At 37.5% G+C, this 17621-nt stretch overlaps 1 protein-coding gene across 1 annotated transcript in view; it reads left to right on the top strand.

Moving 5' to 3' along the window:
• The window catches only part of CRYBG1 (crystallin beta-gamma domain containing 1), a 60362-nt gene that overhangs the window by 19163 nt on the left and 23578 nt on the right, over positions 1 to 17621 (top strand). Inside the window, exons 8-16 of the mRNA XM_024208952.2 lie at positions 1472 to 1598; positions 1892 to 1927; positions 2336 to 2493; positions 3255 to 3381; positions 3469 to 3614; positions 11645 to 11771; positions 11944 to 11976; positions 14179 to 14291; positions 14637 to 14766. Of these exons, the coding sequence (XP_024064720.2) occupies positions 1472 to 1598; positions 1892 to 1927; positions 2336 to 2493; positions 3255 to 3381; positions 3469 to 3614; positions 11645 to 11771; positions 11944 to 11976; positions 14179 to 14291; positions 14637 to 14766 (997 nt within the window). The remainder of the gene's footprint in view (positions 1 to 1471; positions 1599 to 1891; positions 1928 to 2335; positions 2494 to 3254; positions 3382 to 3468; positions 3615 to 11644; positions 11772 to 11943; positions 11977 to 14178; positions 14292 to 14636; positions 14767 to 17621) is intronic.

Genomic DNA, 17621 nt, shown 5'->3' with positions numbered 1-17621 from the left:
AAAAAAAAAACCCAAACGAAAAGTTTTTATTTGGAAATGCCATTGTTGTGCCTCACGCCTGAATTCTGCTGTAAAGGCTGGCTTCACCAACTGGACTACAGTTCCCATAATGGTTTTTAGCCAAAAGTTGTTGGTGTTCACAAAAATAAAACCGTGTAAACCTTGAACAGTTGAAATTTTCCTGGGGGGAGGGATCATTTTCGAACCAGCTGTGCCCTAAACATGCCACTAAATAATGACATATAATGGTTTTGATCTTTCAGCAGCATATCAAGACCAGAGTTTCAATCATATTTCAGCAACTGTATTAAAATATCAAAGTTAGTATGCGCCACCTAATTTGGGGAAGCATCCTTGTAAGCCTTGCATTTAGACTGTCTGAGAGTGATGATTAATGGTTTTATAAAAATGCAAATAATGGACAAGAAGGTGGTCAATCTATGCTGTATTCTTTCTATGCCAAGTGTTGAAGAGGATGCAATAAAGCAGAGACAAATCTAACAGTATAGATACTCTACTTTGGGAAAGACGTAAAGAGCCAAATAGCCAAAATTTCTCAGTTATCTGCAGTTAGACCTGAGATTGCATTTACTGGTAAAGAACTCCTCTGTGCCACAAAACATTCACTAATCCGTGTCACTTGTCCTGTGTGGCAAAATTCAGGAAAGCTACTTTGTGCTTGGAACCAAGAAACTGCTGATTGTGAAAATACTTGGTTCTTGTTTCTGAGCTATTTGAACTTCTTAATGAATAGTTGGGAAAATAAAACCAACCAAAACAAACAAACAAACAAAATCTGCAGTTGTCTGATGTCATGAAAGCTGGATAGCATTTGCATTGAATCTGGCTCTAGGTTGGTGAGGATCTTCTTTAACCCACTAAAAAAAAATCAATTCTGTACCCATATAATCTATTTTTAAATACAAAAATATGTCTCCAATAAATAGACAATAATACAGGCTTGACTCTCCAGACTTCAGACATTGCCTGAAACTCCTGTTACACAACACAGGGTCAAATCCCCAAACATATGTTAACTATTGTGAAAATTCCTTAGGCCCTAATCCTGCAAACAAGCGCAGAACCATTGGGAGGGCAGGTCTACACTTAAAACGCTGCATCAGTACAGTTGCACTGGTACAGCTGCACCCCTGTAGCATTTACGTGAAGACGCTTCTACACTGATGGGAGAGAGCTCTCCTGTTAGCATAGTTAATCCACCTCCCCGACAGGTGGTAGCTATGTCGACAGGAGAAGACCAGAGCAGACCAGACTGGACTCTGCACAGTCATAGAAGTGTGTGGTAACATATCTGTTTTCAGGCTGGTGGCATGATGATAAATGTGGTCCTGTATTTACATTCTTTTAATGGGTAATGGCCTCTGTTGTAAGATACTGTATGAGCATTACATTGATGTTTGTTGTAATTCAGAAACACTGAACTATTTAACTTTTTTTGGTCTTAATCTAGATGGCTAATTTTTGAAGAACCTGGTTTCCAGGGAATCCCTTTAATGTTGGAGCCTGGTGAATATTCTAACTTATCATTTTGGGAGAAGAAGGAAGCATACATTAGGTCCTTGAAACCCTTGAAAATGGTAAAATAATTAGAGCTAGTATGTTAACAATAACATTAGTGTCACAAGACTCTGCAAGATTCACAAAAATAAACTATAAAACATCATATTTAATGACTTTCAAAGTAGTATACAGTGCTGTTTAAAGGTCTTTGGACTCTTATCCTTAATTGCACCCATCAGTGTTTAATTTTCTTGACTTTGATATTGTGGACTTTGAAAAAAGTCATCTTAAAGAAGACTGTTTTTTGTAAAATAGTTATACATATGTATATTTATTACAAACAAGTTTTTATTTTTGTAATTTTTTTTAGGGTGGCCGCAAAGTTGAATCCATTGAAGAGCCAAAGGTAAAAAAAACAGTTGATATATTACATTTAATTTAATCACTATGAGACCAGCTCTTTTAAACATGGCAACCAAACACACACAAACTAATTTACCGTAGTGATGTCATGAGTACTGCTATGGTGGCTGGGCTGTGTATGCATGGTGCTGAAACACAGTGATACTGCAACTTTTGTCATATCTGATTACCAGTCACTAATTACGTGTATGATGGCACAGCACTCACTTATACAGTGACTGGATAATAAATATTAGGGCAGACCCCTGAGCCAGTATAGAGACCCACCGATTAGTTTCATAGTCTGATCCTTCGTTCATTTTGTGCTTTGCACCTAAAGTCAATCTGCTGTCAAAACTTGTAACTAATGCACTTTTTCAGTAACTGCCACTTTATCTCATCTTTGCTAAAGGTAATAATTTATGAGAAGCCTTTCTTCGAAGGGAAACACATGAAACTGGAATCAGAAATACTCACTCTTATTGAGGAAGAAAAGCAAAAAGAAGAATCTGGAGGAAATAAGACACTGCCACTTATATCAGTGGGGTCCATAAAAGTGTTGGAAGGAGTGTAAGTAGAGGAAAATGCCACAAACAGTTCTAATTGCAGAATGAAGGAAAGGCTGGTGCAAATAATAACACCACAGTGTTGGAAATTGCACCAGATAAGATGCAATGTACAGTTGCTGTCTTTGTCCTCATATCTCTTTCATTGGATTAGATCAATGCAAATAACTAGATTCTGTGGTGCATTCTAGACCTCTAGGAGCGCTCTGTCATCACAAAGCAGCCAGATCTGGCTAGCTGAGATTTCCCCTGGTATGGGGAGCTCTTGGCTGTGCAGGGCTGGTGCCCCCAGCACCTGTGCTGCCACCTTACCCCATTTCCACCATAAGTAAAAAGGAGGTAGTTGCTAGAGCACGCACTCCCCCAGTCGGTGTAGGTTAGAGCAGCACCACAGGCTTCTCTAACCTACACTAGGTACTGTACATGTACACCCTGAGAACAAGGGATCCTCCCTCTCTGGTGTGCCAAGCAAATAGTCACCCTGTGGTGAACTTTGAACCTAAGGCTCCTCATTTCATCTATCCTAGGAAAAGGTTTTATTTTATTCAGATTTTATCTCACTTACCCTTTTCCGTCTGGGTTGATTAAAAAGACAGCTTCCTTTCAACAGGGCCAAAGTTCAGGAGTTCCTTATATTTCTAAAAATAATTCACCTGTCTTAGCTCAGTATTGTTGTTGTTTTGAAGGATTATGGGATAAATTCAGCTCTGTGTTTAGTGGCAAGGTTCCATTCTCATGTGCTTTTTTCCCCCACCCAATATTTAGTTGGGTTGCTTACGAGAAACCAGGATTTGCAGGTCATCAGTATTTGCTGGAAGAAGGCGCGTACCAGGAATGGAAAGATTGGGGTGGTTACAGTGAAGAGCTTCAGTCCCTGCGACCTATTCTAGGTGTAAGTTCCAAGAAGATCTAATATTTGCTACTTGAGTGCAGTGAAACGTTTTATTACATTTTCCTTTATTTTTGTTTGCTTCAACAGGATTTCACAAACCCCCACATGATAATGTACAGTGAAAAAGACTTTGGGACTAAAGGTTCCAGTATTAATGTATTAGGAATTATTTCCAATTTGAGAGACACTGGATATGGACTGAGGACACAATCCATACATGTTTTAAGTGGAGTGTAAGTGATATTCTTAATTACATTTTTCCTTGTTAGTGATTCTTTTTAGAATAAATTAGCAAATAATTTAATGTTTTACTGCTCTCTGCTTTTAATATCTGTGAAGAAATCCTTATGCGAATATAATTCCCTATCTGTGATTACACAGGACAAAGAAGAATGTGGCTGTTTGTAAATAAATGTACTATGAAATTTATTTTCTTCCTATAACAAGACCGAATGTTCTTAGGAAACACTGGCCTATTGATTTGCAAATGATGAATGTGTGTAAATTATCTGTTCATCAGAGGATACATAATAGGATGCCATTGTAGAATTTTTTAAGCTGTTCTACAGCAGAATTGCTCTGGGACTAATTTGCTATTCTGACCAAAATTTCATGTGTTTTACCTGAGGCAAATTATGTAATCACTTTGTCCCTCAGTTCCCTATCTGTAAAATGGGGGATAATATTTACCAAGTTCACAGGTGTGTTGTGAGGATAAATACTTGGAAGGCATTTGTGTGATGTTGTGATATGGGCCATAATAGATTTGTGTTTTTTAGCACATCTTTGGAACAGGATACTTTTTCATAATAAATATTTTATTTTTGTTGGGAAATATCCTGTTCAGTTTGGATTTTTGTTTTTCTTTATGGTATGCGTAAGGTAAATTTATCTACTTGCAATTCAGATTATTATGAATCCTTATCAAACATATTCATATAGTGCTTAGAGGACTCAGTTTAATTTTGTGGTGCTACATAATGAGTTAATATTATATTGTCACTAAAATGAGACTAGTAGCTAAATCATCTGTTAGTGAATGCATGCTTGAAGATTCAGAAAGCATGTGGTACTTCCAATGGCATGTGTAAAAGCCTGACTCTAGCTTCCTTTACTGAGTTGCTACTTTTCCTCATCTTTTCCAGATATTTTTCACTGGGGCTTGCTACAGGGAGGATTTTCCTCATGAGGCTTCTGAGCCCAACAAGTAGCATGACAAATTCTAAACATCCTCCTACTCAGACTGATCACATGTAACTGTAGGGAGGCTCAGAGCCATTTTGGTAGCTTAAGTAAAATATTTTGATTTTAGTTGCTAAGTGAGAATAAAATAAAAATTACATTAGGATTTATTTTCACTCTGATGTGCTTTTTCTTTTTTGCTAGTACAGAATGATACTTTGAACCAAAGTTTCCTCTGAAGATATAATTGCTCTGTGATGAGACCTTCAGGCTAAACCCTTGCTAGGACTGGTATTTTCTACAGCAGTTTGTTTTGGAAAGACAGACAAGTGTTAGGCAGCATGTTCCAAGATACACAGAATTAATGTGAGTGATAGCACTGAAGGAATTTCAGACACTTTGGTGCTTGATTCTCCCTCCACAACATATAGCTAACTCTCATTGAAGGACCCCACCCTAAACCTCACCCTGCACTGTCTTTATGAAGGCAGAACTCCTATTGATATTTCAGTGCAAGTTTTGCAAGAGTAAGGGCTGCAGGTTCACACTCACTGACTTAGCTGCAAACATTGTTCCTAAGGCAGCCCTTTTTACATGGCAGTCTTTGCATCCACTGAGCCCCTTTTGTACTCTTGGGTACATAGGGGAGTAAGATGGGAGGCAGTCTCCTCCCACCGTAACCTGGCTGAAGACAGGGAGAAGACCTCCTATCACAGCCTCTCCCCAACCATTGGGACAGCAAGTCTGATCTCTGTTACAGTAAAGCAGGGACTCCGGATATTTAGCTTCTGACCATTTTTGTTACTCATTTTTCTTGGGGAAAAAATAATATTGTTGACCTCAGATGTGAAGACTTTAAGGGAAGAATTATGGTTTGGCAGGGGTAGCTATAAGTTAATTTTTTTTATCGTGTCTAGTTGCTGCCACCTCCTCCTGCAATCTCTCCCCTGCATGTTCCGTTCTTTTAAATAAATGCTTCCTACTAATGAACAGTTAATTCAGGTAGCATGGGCTCTTACCAAAGGACTACCATTTTATTTTTGTAGTGTTTCATATTTTTTCATATGGGATATATGGTGTCCACAGGATTCTTTAAACTGCTAAAGTATTAATATTACAAAAGGACATTGCAGAAATTTTTATAAAAAATAACATTCAGTAAACCAAACCATATTTGTAATGAATATTTGTTCTGTAAAGTGTTAGGTATGTATTTGGGAGCACAAATTGTAATTCTTCCCTTGCCCAAAAAAATCAGTTGTTTTATGGTGGTGGTGTGTAAGGTGCTGAAATACGGGGTCCATGAAAGCTGCTGAATTTATTTGCTTTGGAAAGTCAACTTGTCCTACCCCGCAGAACTGTTTACAGCTGGGCAGCAGCAGTACAAGCGCCACACACTTTTACTCATTTGCCTGAGATCTGAAAACCTGGAAGAACCACACCATTTAATTGAAGAGTGTGCTGTTCAGTCTCCAGGCCCATTGAATCCTTAATATATTTGTTGAGACAGCAGACTAAGGTGTCATTTGCAAAGATAAGGACATTTGCCCACTAAGAATGCACAGCTACCATTTCATTTCACACAGGCCACTGAACAGACAGTAAATAGTAACAGCTTTCAGTCAAGAACCCCTTCCAAATTTGAATCTGTAACCAAAGACCCCATTGTCCAGCTATACCGAGAGAATGTCAGGAAACACTTGATACGATTTTAATCAGGCCGCAACTCTATTATTCGATGTCTGGGACTACCCGGCAGATAAAAGGGTACAGTTCAGGTAGCTCCATGTTCATTCACTATCTACCTTGGGGGCTTCTGCCAGCCCCCATCTTTTTCCATCCTTGTCCTTCAGCCAACCCATTGCTGGGACCTTACCATTTCTCCCCCAAACAAGGGTTAAGGTGCACTATAAGAGAAGGGATTGGCTCCCTGCCATACCAGATGTGGGAGCCCTTAAGTCACCTCCCCATTCCACTCCTTTAACAAACACCTCCTTTTTAAGTCCTTTACCAAGCCATTTATCTGGTCACTCTGTCCCTTCCCTGTCTGCATCTGCACTAGACATCTTCCCCACACTTGTATAATGAGTTGCAACATCACAGCCTAACTTCCCTACTCACCCTGACAAAGCCCCCCTGGAACCGGCTGTGGGGATGGTGGAAACCCCCCTACTACACCTAGGCCAATCTGGTGGTGAGGGAAAAATTCCTTCCCAGCTCCCTTAGAAAGGAGTGGCTAGCTCGATGCCCACAGCAGGTCCTGACCAAACCTGGTATTTTGCCCCCCTCAAGGGGAGGCAGAGTGGGTGCTGCTCCCCTGGTCTGAGGAAAAGGGGCTTCTCCTGCCAGACTTGCCCCTTTTGAACTTCCCAGCCCTTCCGCTCCTTGGGGATGAGTCAGCGTCGCCACACTGACCCACTCCCCCTTTTGCAGCAGCTTCTGTTCCTTGCTCCTGCTCCTGGCCGTAAAGAGCTATTGGCTCTTCACCAGCAAGCCAGACAGTGCCCCTCTACCCCCATTTAAAGATGCAGTCATTATCAACTAGCAATTCTCTGAACAATTTAGATTGCAAAATACCATTAAATAGGCTGGTATGCCATAGATGCAGTAAATTTTTAAGTTTATTAAATTTTTACGTAGCTCATCTGATATCTTTTTAGATTAAAATGTAAATTTTTAACAAAGATGTGAACAATTCAGTGACTTTTTTTCAAGAATTACATAATGTGTTTTTAGCTATACTATTTTCAAACACTACATGCTTGTTTCTAAGGATTACTTTCACTTTTGCATATATTGTATTGTAAACAAATTGGAATAAAACATCACCATTTACTGCATACTTTTACAACAAATCATTACTAGTTTCATTCTTCAGAAATTTTCCAGAAACCATCCCAGCATAGTTTGTTAGAAAATCCAGGAAATTATTTTGTCATTTGAAAAAAGGAAAATCTTTGTAAACGAAAAGAGCCACTTTGCTTTCTTAAGTCAGCATTGATATCTACTTCCATGTTGGCATCTTTTCAATTGTCAGAAAATGGAAGCATTTAGTGGCAAAAGGTAACACCCATAAAACAAGTTTAAACAAATACTAAAAGAAGCTTCTTGTGAGTGTACAGTGTTTCTGATTTCCTGCTTAGTTTTTACTTGTCAAGCTCAATCACTATTTGTTTTAAGAAATAATCAAATTAACTTATTTTGCAAAATACAAACGTTAATTGCATTAAACTTGACCTTGGGTCTTTGACCAAGAGTAAATTTGGTTCTGGTCCTTTGTTTAATTTAGACAAAAACTCCCCCAGTCCCAGTTCCCATAAACATTTGTTAACTATGCTGTGCTCCTTTAATTTGACTACTTTTTCCTAATTTTCAAGTAATTAATGTACTGTACAGTGTGGATCTGACCTTCTTTACCGAATAAAATGAACTTGCAAGAAGGCTTAAGAAGTGGTTAGTTCTACTGAGAAGCGGTTTTTATTACAGACTGTTGTAGGGATATAGGACCTAATCCTGAGCTGTCCCAGGTATCCACAATTCTCATTCATTTATCCATTATGGTTCTTTTAGATCATCTGTTGGCCCCAAAAGTATTGTTGACATGACTGCAGACACTAGCAAGAGTAGATGGAGTTGCATTTCAGTGGCTCATCTGTCCCAAGTGGTCTCTTTTGGGGTTCCACAGGATTTTGTTTTGTCACACTTCCTACTGTGTGTGTAAGAGGCTGTTAGGGATATGGGGTATTGCCTGCTGCAATAGCATTAGTACGCAGATGATACCCCTCCCTGGGTCTCTGTTTCATCTGATTTGGATGGTGCCATTTGACATATCCAGTGTCTAGCTAAGATTGGGGCTGGAATGAAAGCTGCCTGGCAGAGGCTCAGCCTAAATAAAGACAGCTTATGGAGTGGAGAAAGCAACCAGAACTGGTAGAGATTTTTAGCTCCTCCAGTTGAGAGAGTATGTACCTTCATTTTTTCATTCAGGTTTGCAACCTGAGGTTCATGTTGTATCCCCAGCTACTTCTGGCTATCCAAATACAGTAGCTGCAGTGTACTTTCTTTCATGCTGTGCTTGGAAACAAGGTTGTGACATTTTCTTCTGCACACAGACCTTGTCCCAGTTATGCAGGTCTTTGTTATTTTGAGTCTGGATTACTGTGATGCACTTTACAGAATGATATACTTGAAGACCAGTCAAGCTTCAGCTTGTACAGAATATGGTTGTAGAAGTACTTCCAATTATTATCATGTTACTCCCATGCAGTTGTTTGCACTGGCTTCCAGCTGGTTTCTGAGTGATCTTAAAATTGTTGGTTTTGATCTGTAAAGCCACAAATGAGCCCTGATTCAGAAAACCACTTAAGCACATGCATAAGTCCTCTCCTGTTAAGGACAGCATCTATTTGCTCAAGTCCCAGTGACTTCATTGGGACTTAAGTATGTGCTTAACTTTATGCATATGATAAAATGCTGCTTTGAATAGGGATGCTTTCTTGAATTAGGACTATGGTTCTTGGATACTTCATGTGATACCATGGTAGTGCTACCCGCTGATGTGCTGAAGCATACAGCCCTCTTTAAGCAGGTGGAGGATGGAGATAGAGTGGTGTTGCATAGTATGGAGAGAGATGCTCAAGGGGGATCTGGCATGTATTAACACTCTCACTTAAATTTAATATCACAAATATTTATTTTCATGGTAGTAAATATAGTTTGAAATAATTGAAATATAATTTGAGGTCATTTTAAAAAAAATTGGTAGGATTATTCATGAAGTTTAGTGATATCCAGATGTTTGTATAATTGAAAGAGTTTCATTTTCAAAGCTTCTGGCATGTGTGACCTACAGGTATAGTATGCACACGTCAAACATTTTTAACTTTGTGGTTAGTTTACCATACATACCTATGTCATTTTGATTAAGTAGTTTTAAAATGACTTGGGTGTGTGTTCTGGAATATGCCTTAAATTATTAGTGAATAACATGTTAAAAGACTCATTTATACATGACTCAGAAGGAGAGGTAACATGAAGGATTATAAGAATGTGTTCACAGTGGACAAATCATACAAAGCTTGAGTACCAGTTTTATGTATTTTAATGAATTTTGTACTCCTCATGTCAGATCCTCAGCTGGCATAAATCATTGAAGTTTCATTGAAGTTAGTGGAGCTGTCCCACTTTACAGCTGCTGAGAATCAGGCTCCTTGTGCTTTGAATAATAACCTTGTCAATAGAATCTGTTCTTCAGTCCAGGGATGTCCTCTTATGGTGAACTTCTTGTATATAGTGAAAGTTGATTTACAGTGAAGTAAAATGAAAATTCCATATTATTTTAACGCATTATGGTATGAAAATTGCTGTTCTGGACATTGTGAAATGGTGAAATTCTTGGGGAGGAGAGTCTTACCTATAAGTAGGTTTCAGTGCATGAACTCAGTGTGATGAGATGGCTAAGAGAGCAAATGCAATTTTGGGATGTATAAGCAAGGGAGAATATTGATAGAAGTAGGGCAATGTTGTTATCCATGCATACAGTTTTAGTGGGACTGTTACTCAAATATTGTGTCCAGTTCTGGTCTCTGCACTTTAGAAACAATATTGACAAATGGGAAAAGGTTCAGGAAAAAGTTAAAAAATTATTTGACGTCTGCAAAACCTGCCTTACAGAGAGAGACTATAGAAATTCCATCTATCTAGCTTATAGCAAAGAGAAGATTAAGAGCGGAAAGTACTTAGATCGTGGGGAGACATCTAATAGTAGAGGCTCCTTATGTTGCAGGCAAATGCATAACAAGATTAAATGAAGCTAAATATATTCAGATAACAAATAAGTTACACATTTTTATCAGTGAGAGTAATTAACCACCAGAACAACTTGCTTGGGGATATGGTAGATTCCCCATCACTTGAATTCTTTAAATCAAGTTTGGATGTCTTTCTAGAACATATGTTCTAGCTGAACTAGAAGTTAGGGGCTTGATGTAGAAATTCTATGGTCTTTTCTATGCATATGGTTGGACTCATCATGATCCCATGCAACCTTAAAACCTTTGAATCTGTTAAGATATTTCACTTCGTTTTAGCATTTAGTTTTGTGGGGAAAAAGTCCTTCCCTTTGGTGGCATATTTCCTAGCAGGAAGGACACTTTACCTTAGCAGACTTTTGCAAATGAGCCAAATGTTTTTGTTTAGGTGTGATGTCATGTAAAAAAAATCCTCTTCAATCAGGTTCATTTTTATGAAATGCATAATATGTTATCGTAGCAGAGTATCCTTAATGCTTTGTTCATCATGCAAAAATTTGTTTCCAAACATCCTCACATTTTACAAGAGAAGAGCTAAGAAATAAATAAGCTAAGCTAATAAATAAAAATTATAGACGTAGTAACATAATAAAAGCTTTAGATTTGAAACACCTCAAAATATTCTCTCTGATCAGGGACAAAACAAATGAGCATCTTGCCAGATAAAATACATAGAACCTCATGTGGCTTGTGGTAGCTAATTTGAAGAGAGTGTTGAAATTTCTTCTGTTTTTTGTTTTCCCCAAAATCTTGATACATGAACAGTATATCCATGGTGCGAAAGCATGACTGTTATGACTATAGATTTTTGAAGTGCAAACCATATATGGCTCTTTTGAGTTGCCTGTTGCAAAATCAGGCCCCCATATTGTACGTTTCCGAGTGCTGCTTGCAAAGTGCTGAACACCCACCGCTCTCAGCGAAACCTGTGGTAGCAGGAGGGGCTGAGCACCTAATGGTACTGGGGGGCTAAAATTGTTGATGCAATGTACTATTTCTTTAATTTTGTTTTTTAACAGTGTGCTAGGCATACATTTGCTCTTTGGAAATATCAGTAACATTAACTGTTTCTTGGATCACTTGATGATGGCCTGTTCTGTTCATTTCTCTGAAGCACCTGGCATTGGCCACTGTCAGAAGACAGGATACTGGGCCAGATGGACCTTTGGTCTGACCCAGTATGGCCGTTCTTATGTTCTTAAAACTTACATTAAGACAATAATGAATATTCACCAGTGTTTTGAAAAAGTTTTTGATATCTGTTTATTCAGGTGGGTAGTCTATGAGAATCCTGACTTTACAGGAGAACAGTACATCCTTGATAAAGGACTGTATCCCAGCATTGAGGCCTGGGGAGGCAAGAATAGTAAGATCTCTTCAGTTCAGCCCATAGTTGTGGTAAGGAAACTTTTTGTGTTATTACATTTCATACATTTCTGCCAAATGATTGTAGCTATTTCTCCTGTTTTCTAATGAAATTTAGATTTGCTTAGGTTCTTAAAGCTGTAAGGTTTTGAATGCTTTTGCATTATTTCATCACTCTTAATTTTTTTTTCTCCAAACTTTTTAGGATACCATCAATAGCCAAATGGGGAAATTCAAGGTAAGGCCCTTCTCTAAATTTGTAAAACAAATATATTCTAGTGTGTATAATGTATATACGTTTTTAAAAAGCGGTCATTCTTGAGCAAATGCCTAAGATGCCAAAATAATTGAATGGAGTGGTGTTTACTACATCCTGTCAAATTCAAGAAAACCTGTAATGTTCAATAAATACTAATAGTTTTGTGTCAGTGTGTTCCTTTTTATGGGAGTAGTTGATGTTCTGTGACTCCATTATCTTCAGCTCCCGATCTCTGCTTTAGCTTTCCCCGTCCGCTCATCCACCCTGCTGCTGTTTACCCAATTTCCTGACCCTCAAGCATTTAAAAACTTCAGGAGCCAAGGGGTTATTGTTGCAATATCAAATGTTTAAAAATTAAGCAAAGGAATCAGGAAATGCAGCGTTAATACAGCATTTCCTGATTTCTGTGGACTTAATGCAGTGTTAATATTCAGAAATTAACACCGTTTCATCTCATGGATTCAGCGCCCACCAAGTTAAAACTTCAAAAGAAAAATATTAGAAGTGAATGAAAAAGTGGAGATTAAATAGAAACCCCTTCTATCCATAAATAAAGTATAGTGTTAGCTAATATTGCTTGTTGAACATAGAAGAAACTTGCCTTTGGCAGTAGGTAATATGCCTGATCAGTCTTAACTCTTCCTTTGCTACTTGTGTGTTTCAACTTTTTTCAGCATCCTGAAAGTATGCATTGAAAATAGCGTGATGGATTAGTACCCTCATTCACAATTTTGCAACCTCCAAATTATTGCTCTCAAATTATGTCCTCAGTGGAGTTATACAGATGTAGCAGACCATAATCTGAGGGTAATGAGGTTAGAAATAGCCCTGCAATTAGAATTTAGTTAACAGCTCTGTTGATGGTATGCAAGCTACAAGAGAATCTAGGTCACTCTCTCTCATAGATCTATAGGGCTATCATGGTTTGAAGAGTACTAAAATCTTACTTTTTGTCACTGATGCAAGGAGATATGACTCTGAATATGCAGAAGATACTTAGCTGTTTAGTGAGATTACAGATTTTAGATTTTTTTTTTACAGTTGGAAGTGTGTTTTCATCCTTCCTTTAATAAAAAAAAAAAAATCATGCACAGATGAAACTTGAAAAAGTTCAGCCTAAATTGGTAAATATAGCACAAAGTTATGAGCCTGTGGGGAAAAAAGCCTTGTTTAATATGATTTGCATCCTTAACTGATATTGTGCCTTGCCAAAGCCTTGCTGAGTATAGCTGTCTGTAGCTTTTGGGGAAAGAAATACCTCAAGGCTGTTTATTGCCCAGCCCCATGCATATTTTTGAAAAATTGTCTACACCTGCATATTATATATATCTAAACAGATTCTTAAGTGAAAAAAGAAACACTGAACCTATGTGTTGTTTGGGGATATATTCTGTTGTACGTGATATTCCTGTTGTGGAAAATCTCTACATACCTGGACATGTACCTATTTTAAGTGTGAATAAATTTGGCATAATTATTATTATAAGGATTATTTCTGTGTGATCAGGTTTAATTATTGGATCAACTATCCTCCTACAGTAATGAATATGAAAGAACCCCCAACAAATGTGTGTGTGGCTTTCAGCCTAGGGTGAAATTTTAAACAAGATAAAGGGGTTTGTAATATATGTGGTGAGACAACTATAGCCCTAGCAGTACAAATACTATCTGTCTAATCTGGGAATTTATACCACACCCATCATCGAGGTATCTGAGTGCCTTACAAAGTTTATACAACACTTTTATATTCTGAGAAATCAGGTCGTATGATATGGATGAGGAAGGGAATATGTATTTCTAAGATTAAATTGGTTAAAGAACCAGGACAGATAAGTTTGATAGACCATTTACCATCTTGCTTTACAAGGAAGTTTTAAAAATCTACTCTGGCAGATATTTAAACAGTCTATCTCTGTTTACTAGTAATTGTTGAACTGTTTTGTATGTTGCTGAATGATTTACTGCAGAAAGTAATTTTTCAATCTGGTTACCTGGCAGTCTTTCAGAAAAGTAACTTGTGGATAATAAAATATGTTAATATTGCAAAACTGAAGGATTCTGGGTTTTTTAATTCATTTGAATATAACCATGGATGGAAATAATGTTTGACTTATCTAATTAAAGGGTGCTGAATGCATTATTATACAATATCCTTTTAATATATACATTATAATTTTAAAGGTCCAGCTATTTTCAGAGCCAGAATTCAAAGGTAACAGCCAAATATTTGAGAAGAATACCAATTATATTGACGATTCATTTGCTACAAAGTCTTCAAAAGTTTTGGGCGGCAGGTAAGCATGGAATTATGATTATTGCAAAATCACTGAAATGGTAAAATTTTTAAAATAAAAATATTACAACTTTCTGAAATTGGAAATGGGTGAAGGATCCAGTTTCACATACCAACTGTGGAGTTAAATGGAAGGAAAAAAGTTTTGAAATTCATCATGTGAATTTTTAACTCTCCAGTACGTCTGAAGTTTGTCATGTTTCTCTCAGTAGCTTACTTCTGCTAAAATATTTCAAAGAGTGATTAAAATGATTGTTTACATGCTAAGGAATATTGGGAAGCATTGACAGAACTTTGGTTATGAGTGGAATATTTAGTTATCAGATTTTTCCTTCTCTTCCTGCAGTTGGATTGCATATGATAAAGAAGATTTCTCTGGTAATCAGTATGTGTTAGAAGAAGGAACCTATTCTAATCTGTCTGCAATGGGATGTCCACCCCAAACAAGACTTAAATCTCTACATGTTATAAACATTGTAAGGATAACTGAATAAATACACACATAGTAGGAGTATTTAACTTCTCATTTTTGCAACCATATAAAGGATAGTGAAGTACAAATGGCACAGGGACAAGTTGTTACTATTCAGTAGCTATGCGTAATGAGTTTATGGGTCTCAGAGCATGAACCAAAAACTGCCATCATTATTGATAGCAGTCGTAGTAAAGGAGTCAAGAATGCCATAGGCAGAGCAACTGAATTGCTACTTTTTGCTGCTGTTCATCTCCAAGTTAGGTTTCAAGCATGTTGGTGGGGCAATGTGGAGAAGCTTCCCTGCTGCTGTCCATGCTGTATGTGCATAAAAAGTGGAATTCAACCATGCAACTTCAGAACTAAATTAATTTATAAAATGCAGTTGTCATAATCATGAAAATTCCATTCCTGTTCACTCACTCAATGGTTCATTCTTCCAAAGAAGATTCAGCACCTCATGTATTCAAAAATCAGAATTCTATATCTCTATGGCAATATGGAATTTATAAGCTTTTTTTAATTATTATTATTCTGGTGCCAGCAAATAGGAAATAACATTTTAATAGCAAATGAGAAATCAAATGTCATTTTAATTTGCATTCATTACCCTTTAATGGGTCAATTATGAATTTACTCAGTCCTATGATAGATCATTACAATAGATCATTTGCAGAATCATGTGAATACGTTTTAAAGCTAACATAAATTTAAACAAAATGTAGTCAAGAATCCAATGATAGGCTAGAACTACTGCTACCAGCTGTTTGTACTATTTTTAGAAGAGAAAAAGTAAACTGTTGCTCCTTTTCATTGGGTTTGGCTATTATTATACTCACGTAACTCTTTGACAATATTGTTATTGCTCTAAAGAGAACCAGTATTAGTTGTCGTTACTAGTCCCTATGGTGCCTTTTGAGGTACAATATAAACTCAGGAAAAGAGCCTCCCCCAGATGTGCCATACTTTCTGCACTCCATTGCCATGCTGCTGATGCAGATACTGTTAAAAATAAAGAAAGAGTGGTCCTGGACATGCATAATGGTTGTTCTCAACCTTTAATTAAAATAGTCTAGTCTGTAGAGAGCTTTTATACATGGCAGTGTAAGCTATCGTTGTATTTTATATGCCTGTTTCGACCGTAGAAGGTTAAACTCAGTCTTGGAAATTTGTACTTTGTGAAGAACAGTGGTGTTCTGTTGACAGAACAAACAAATGGTAGCCATTGATTGTTAAAGTTCATAAACACCACTAAGGTTTGTGCTACCAAAGGTCATGTGAGGCTTAGCAGATAAGTATAAAGCAATTCCATGCTTTATAATTTGCTTCCGTACGCTGCTGCTTACTTCTCCATAGAGGTTAGCTCATTGATGGGATGATGAGCTGGGCAAGGCAATCAGTTTTCTACTTGATAGTATCTGTGTTATTGCAAACCAATATACAGAGTAAAAAGCAACAGACAAAAATGTGTGTTTGTGTAAAGCTTGTTTTCATAATTCTGCAAAGCTTTAAGATTTCTATATCAGGTATTTATTTTTCTGGTCATATTTTTTGCCACGCTTCCAGTGATCCCAGTTCATCTCAATACCCCATTTGCCTTCTTCTCCCATAACCGTCTCTACATTTTTTCACATGCAACTTCTACACACGTAGCACCTAATGCATCAGGCCACTACCTTTGCCTCATTCAAATGCCTTCTAATGAGACACATACAAGAAATAAGGGGCCAATTTTCAAAAGCATCTAAGGGATTTTGGAGCACAATCCTCTTTGAAAGCCACTGAGCCCTGTGTTCTTAAATCCTATAGCTATTCTTGAAAATTTCCCTGTAGGTCAGTAAAGTTATTTATCCAAAAAAATCTTTGCTCCATCATGCTGTGCATTAGCATCTTCTGAATAATGCATTGTTGATTAGTAAATCCTAGCCATCTTCTGATGCCCTTCCGGTGTCATCTCTGACCTTGTAAGCTCTTTAGGGCAAGGGACCATGTCCTCTTTCTTCCACTGTGAAGTGTGTAAACACAATTGGGTGCTGTCAGATAATTTTTAATTAGTAACTCGGTGACATATCTAGATGTATGTGTACATGTGTAAACTATCATGGATTTGGGTGCTGATTTTGTACAGCACAATAAAGTAAGAGTGTTAGATTTAAAAACTTCCAGCTGACTTGCTTGCTCTTATACTCATAGGGGGTATGTGCAATTGTGGCTGCTCCTGAGTCATGAAAAACCACGGAAACATGGAGTTCACAGGGCACTGTTTGAAATGAATGGGGCAATGCACAGCTCTCAAAGCTATTGTTTCAGCTCTCTGCAGACACAGGCAGTTCTCACTGTTGTGGTTTACACTCTATTTGTATTTTTGAAGTTTTCCCTGCAATCAAAAGAGCTAGATATATAATAACTAAAACAACTCCTTCCCCAAAGTTTAGTTTCTGGAGCACAACTCTGTGGAAAGGGGTGAATGCCATGAATTTGACCCCAGAAACATTAATCTTGAGGATTTAGTCCAGTGAATGATTAAAAGCATCATGTCCTATGAGAGGAATTAAAAACAAGACAGGTAGGTGTGTGTGTGTGTGTGTGTGTGTGAGAGAGAGAGAGAGAGAGAGAGAGAGAGACAGTGCATCATGGGGAGAGCTGGGGATTCTATCAACATTTTAGGCCTTCAAGATCAGTTTAAAGCTGCTTTTTCTTGTGGGTTTGAAAATCAGAATTCCCCAGTGATTTTCAACTGATCGATCCAATAAGTTTAATTAAAATTTGTTTGAAAGCATAATTCTGATGTGTGCATAGCAACATACACATTTGTGCATATGCATTGTCACAAGGATAGACTTGTCTATTGCATGCAAA

Source organism: Terrapene carolina, unplaced genomic scaffold, assembly GCF_002925995.2.
Source record: "Terrapene carolina triunguis isolate 2854851 unplaced genomic scaffold, T_m_triunguis-2.0 Scaffold42, whole genome shotgun sequence".
In the NCBI taxonomy this organism is placed as follows: Eukaryota; Metazoa; Chordata; order Testudines; family Emydidae; genus Terrapene; species Terrapene triunguis.
Note: the sequence above shows the minus strand (reverse complement) of the source record. Positions and strands in the feature narration are given on the sequence as shown.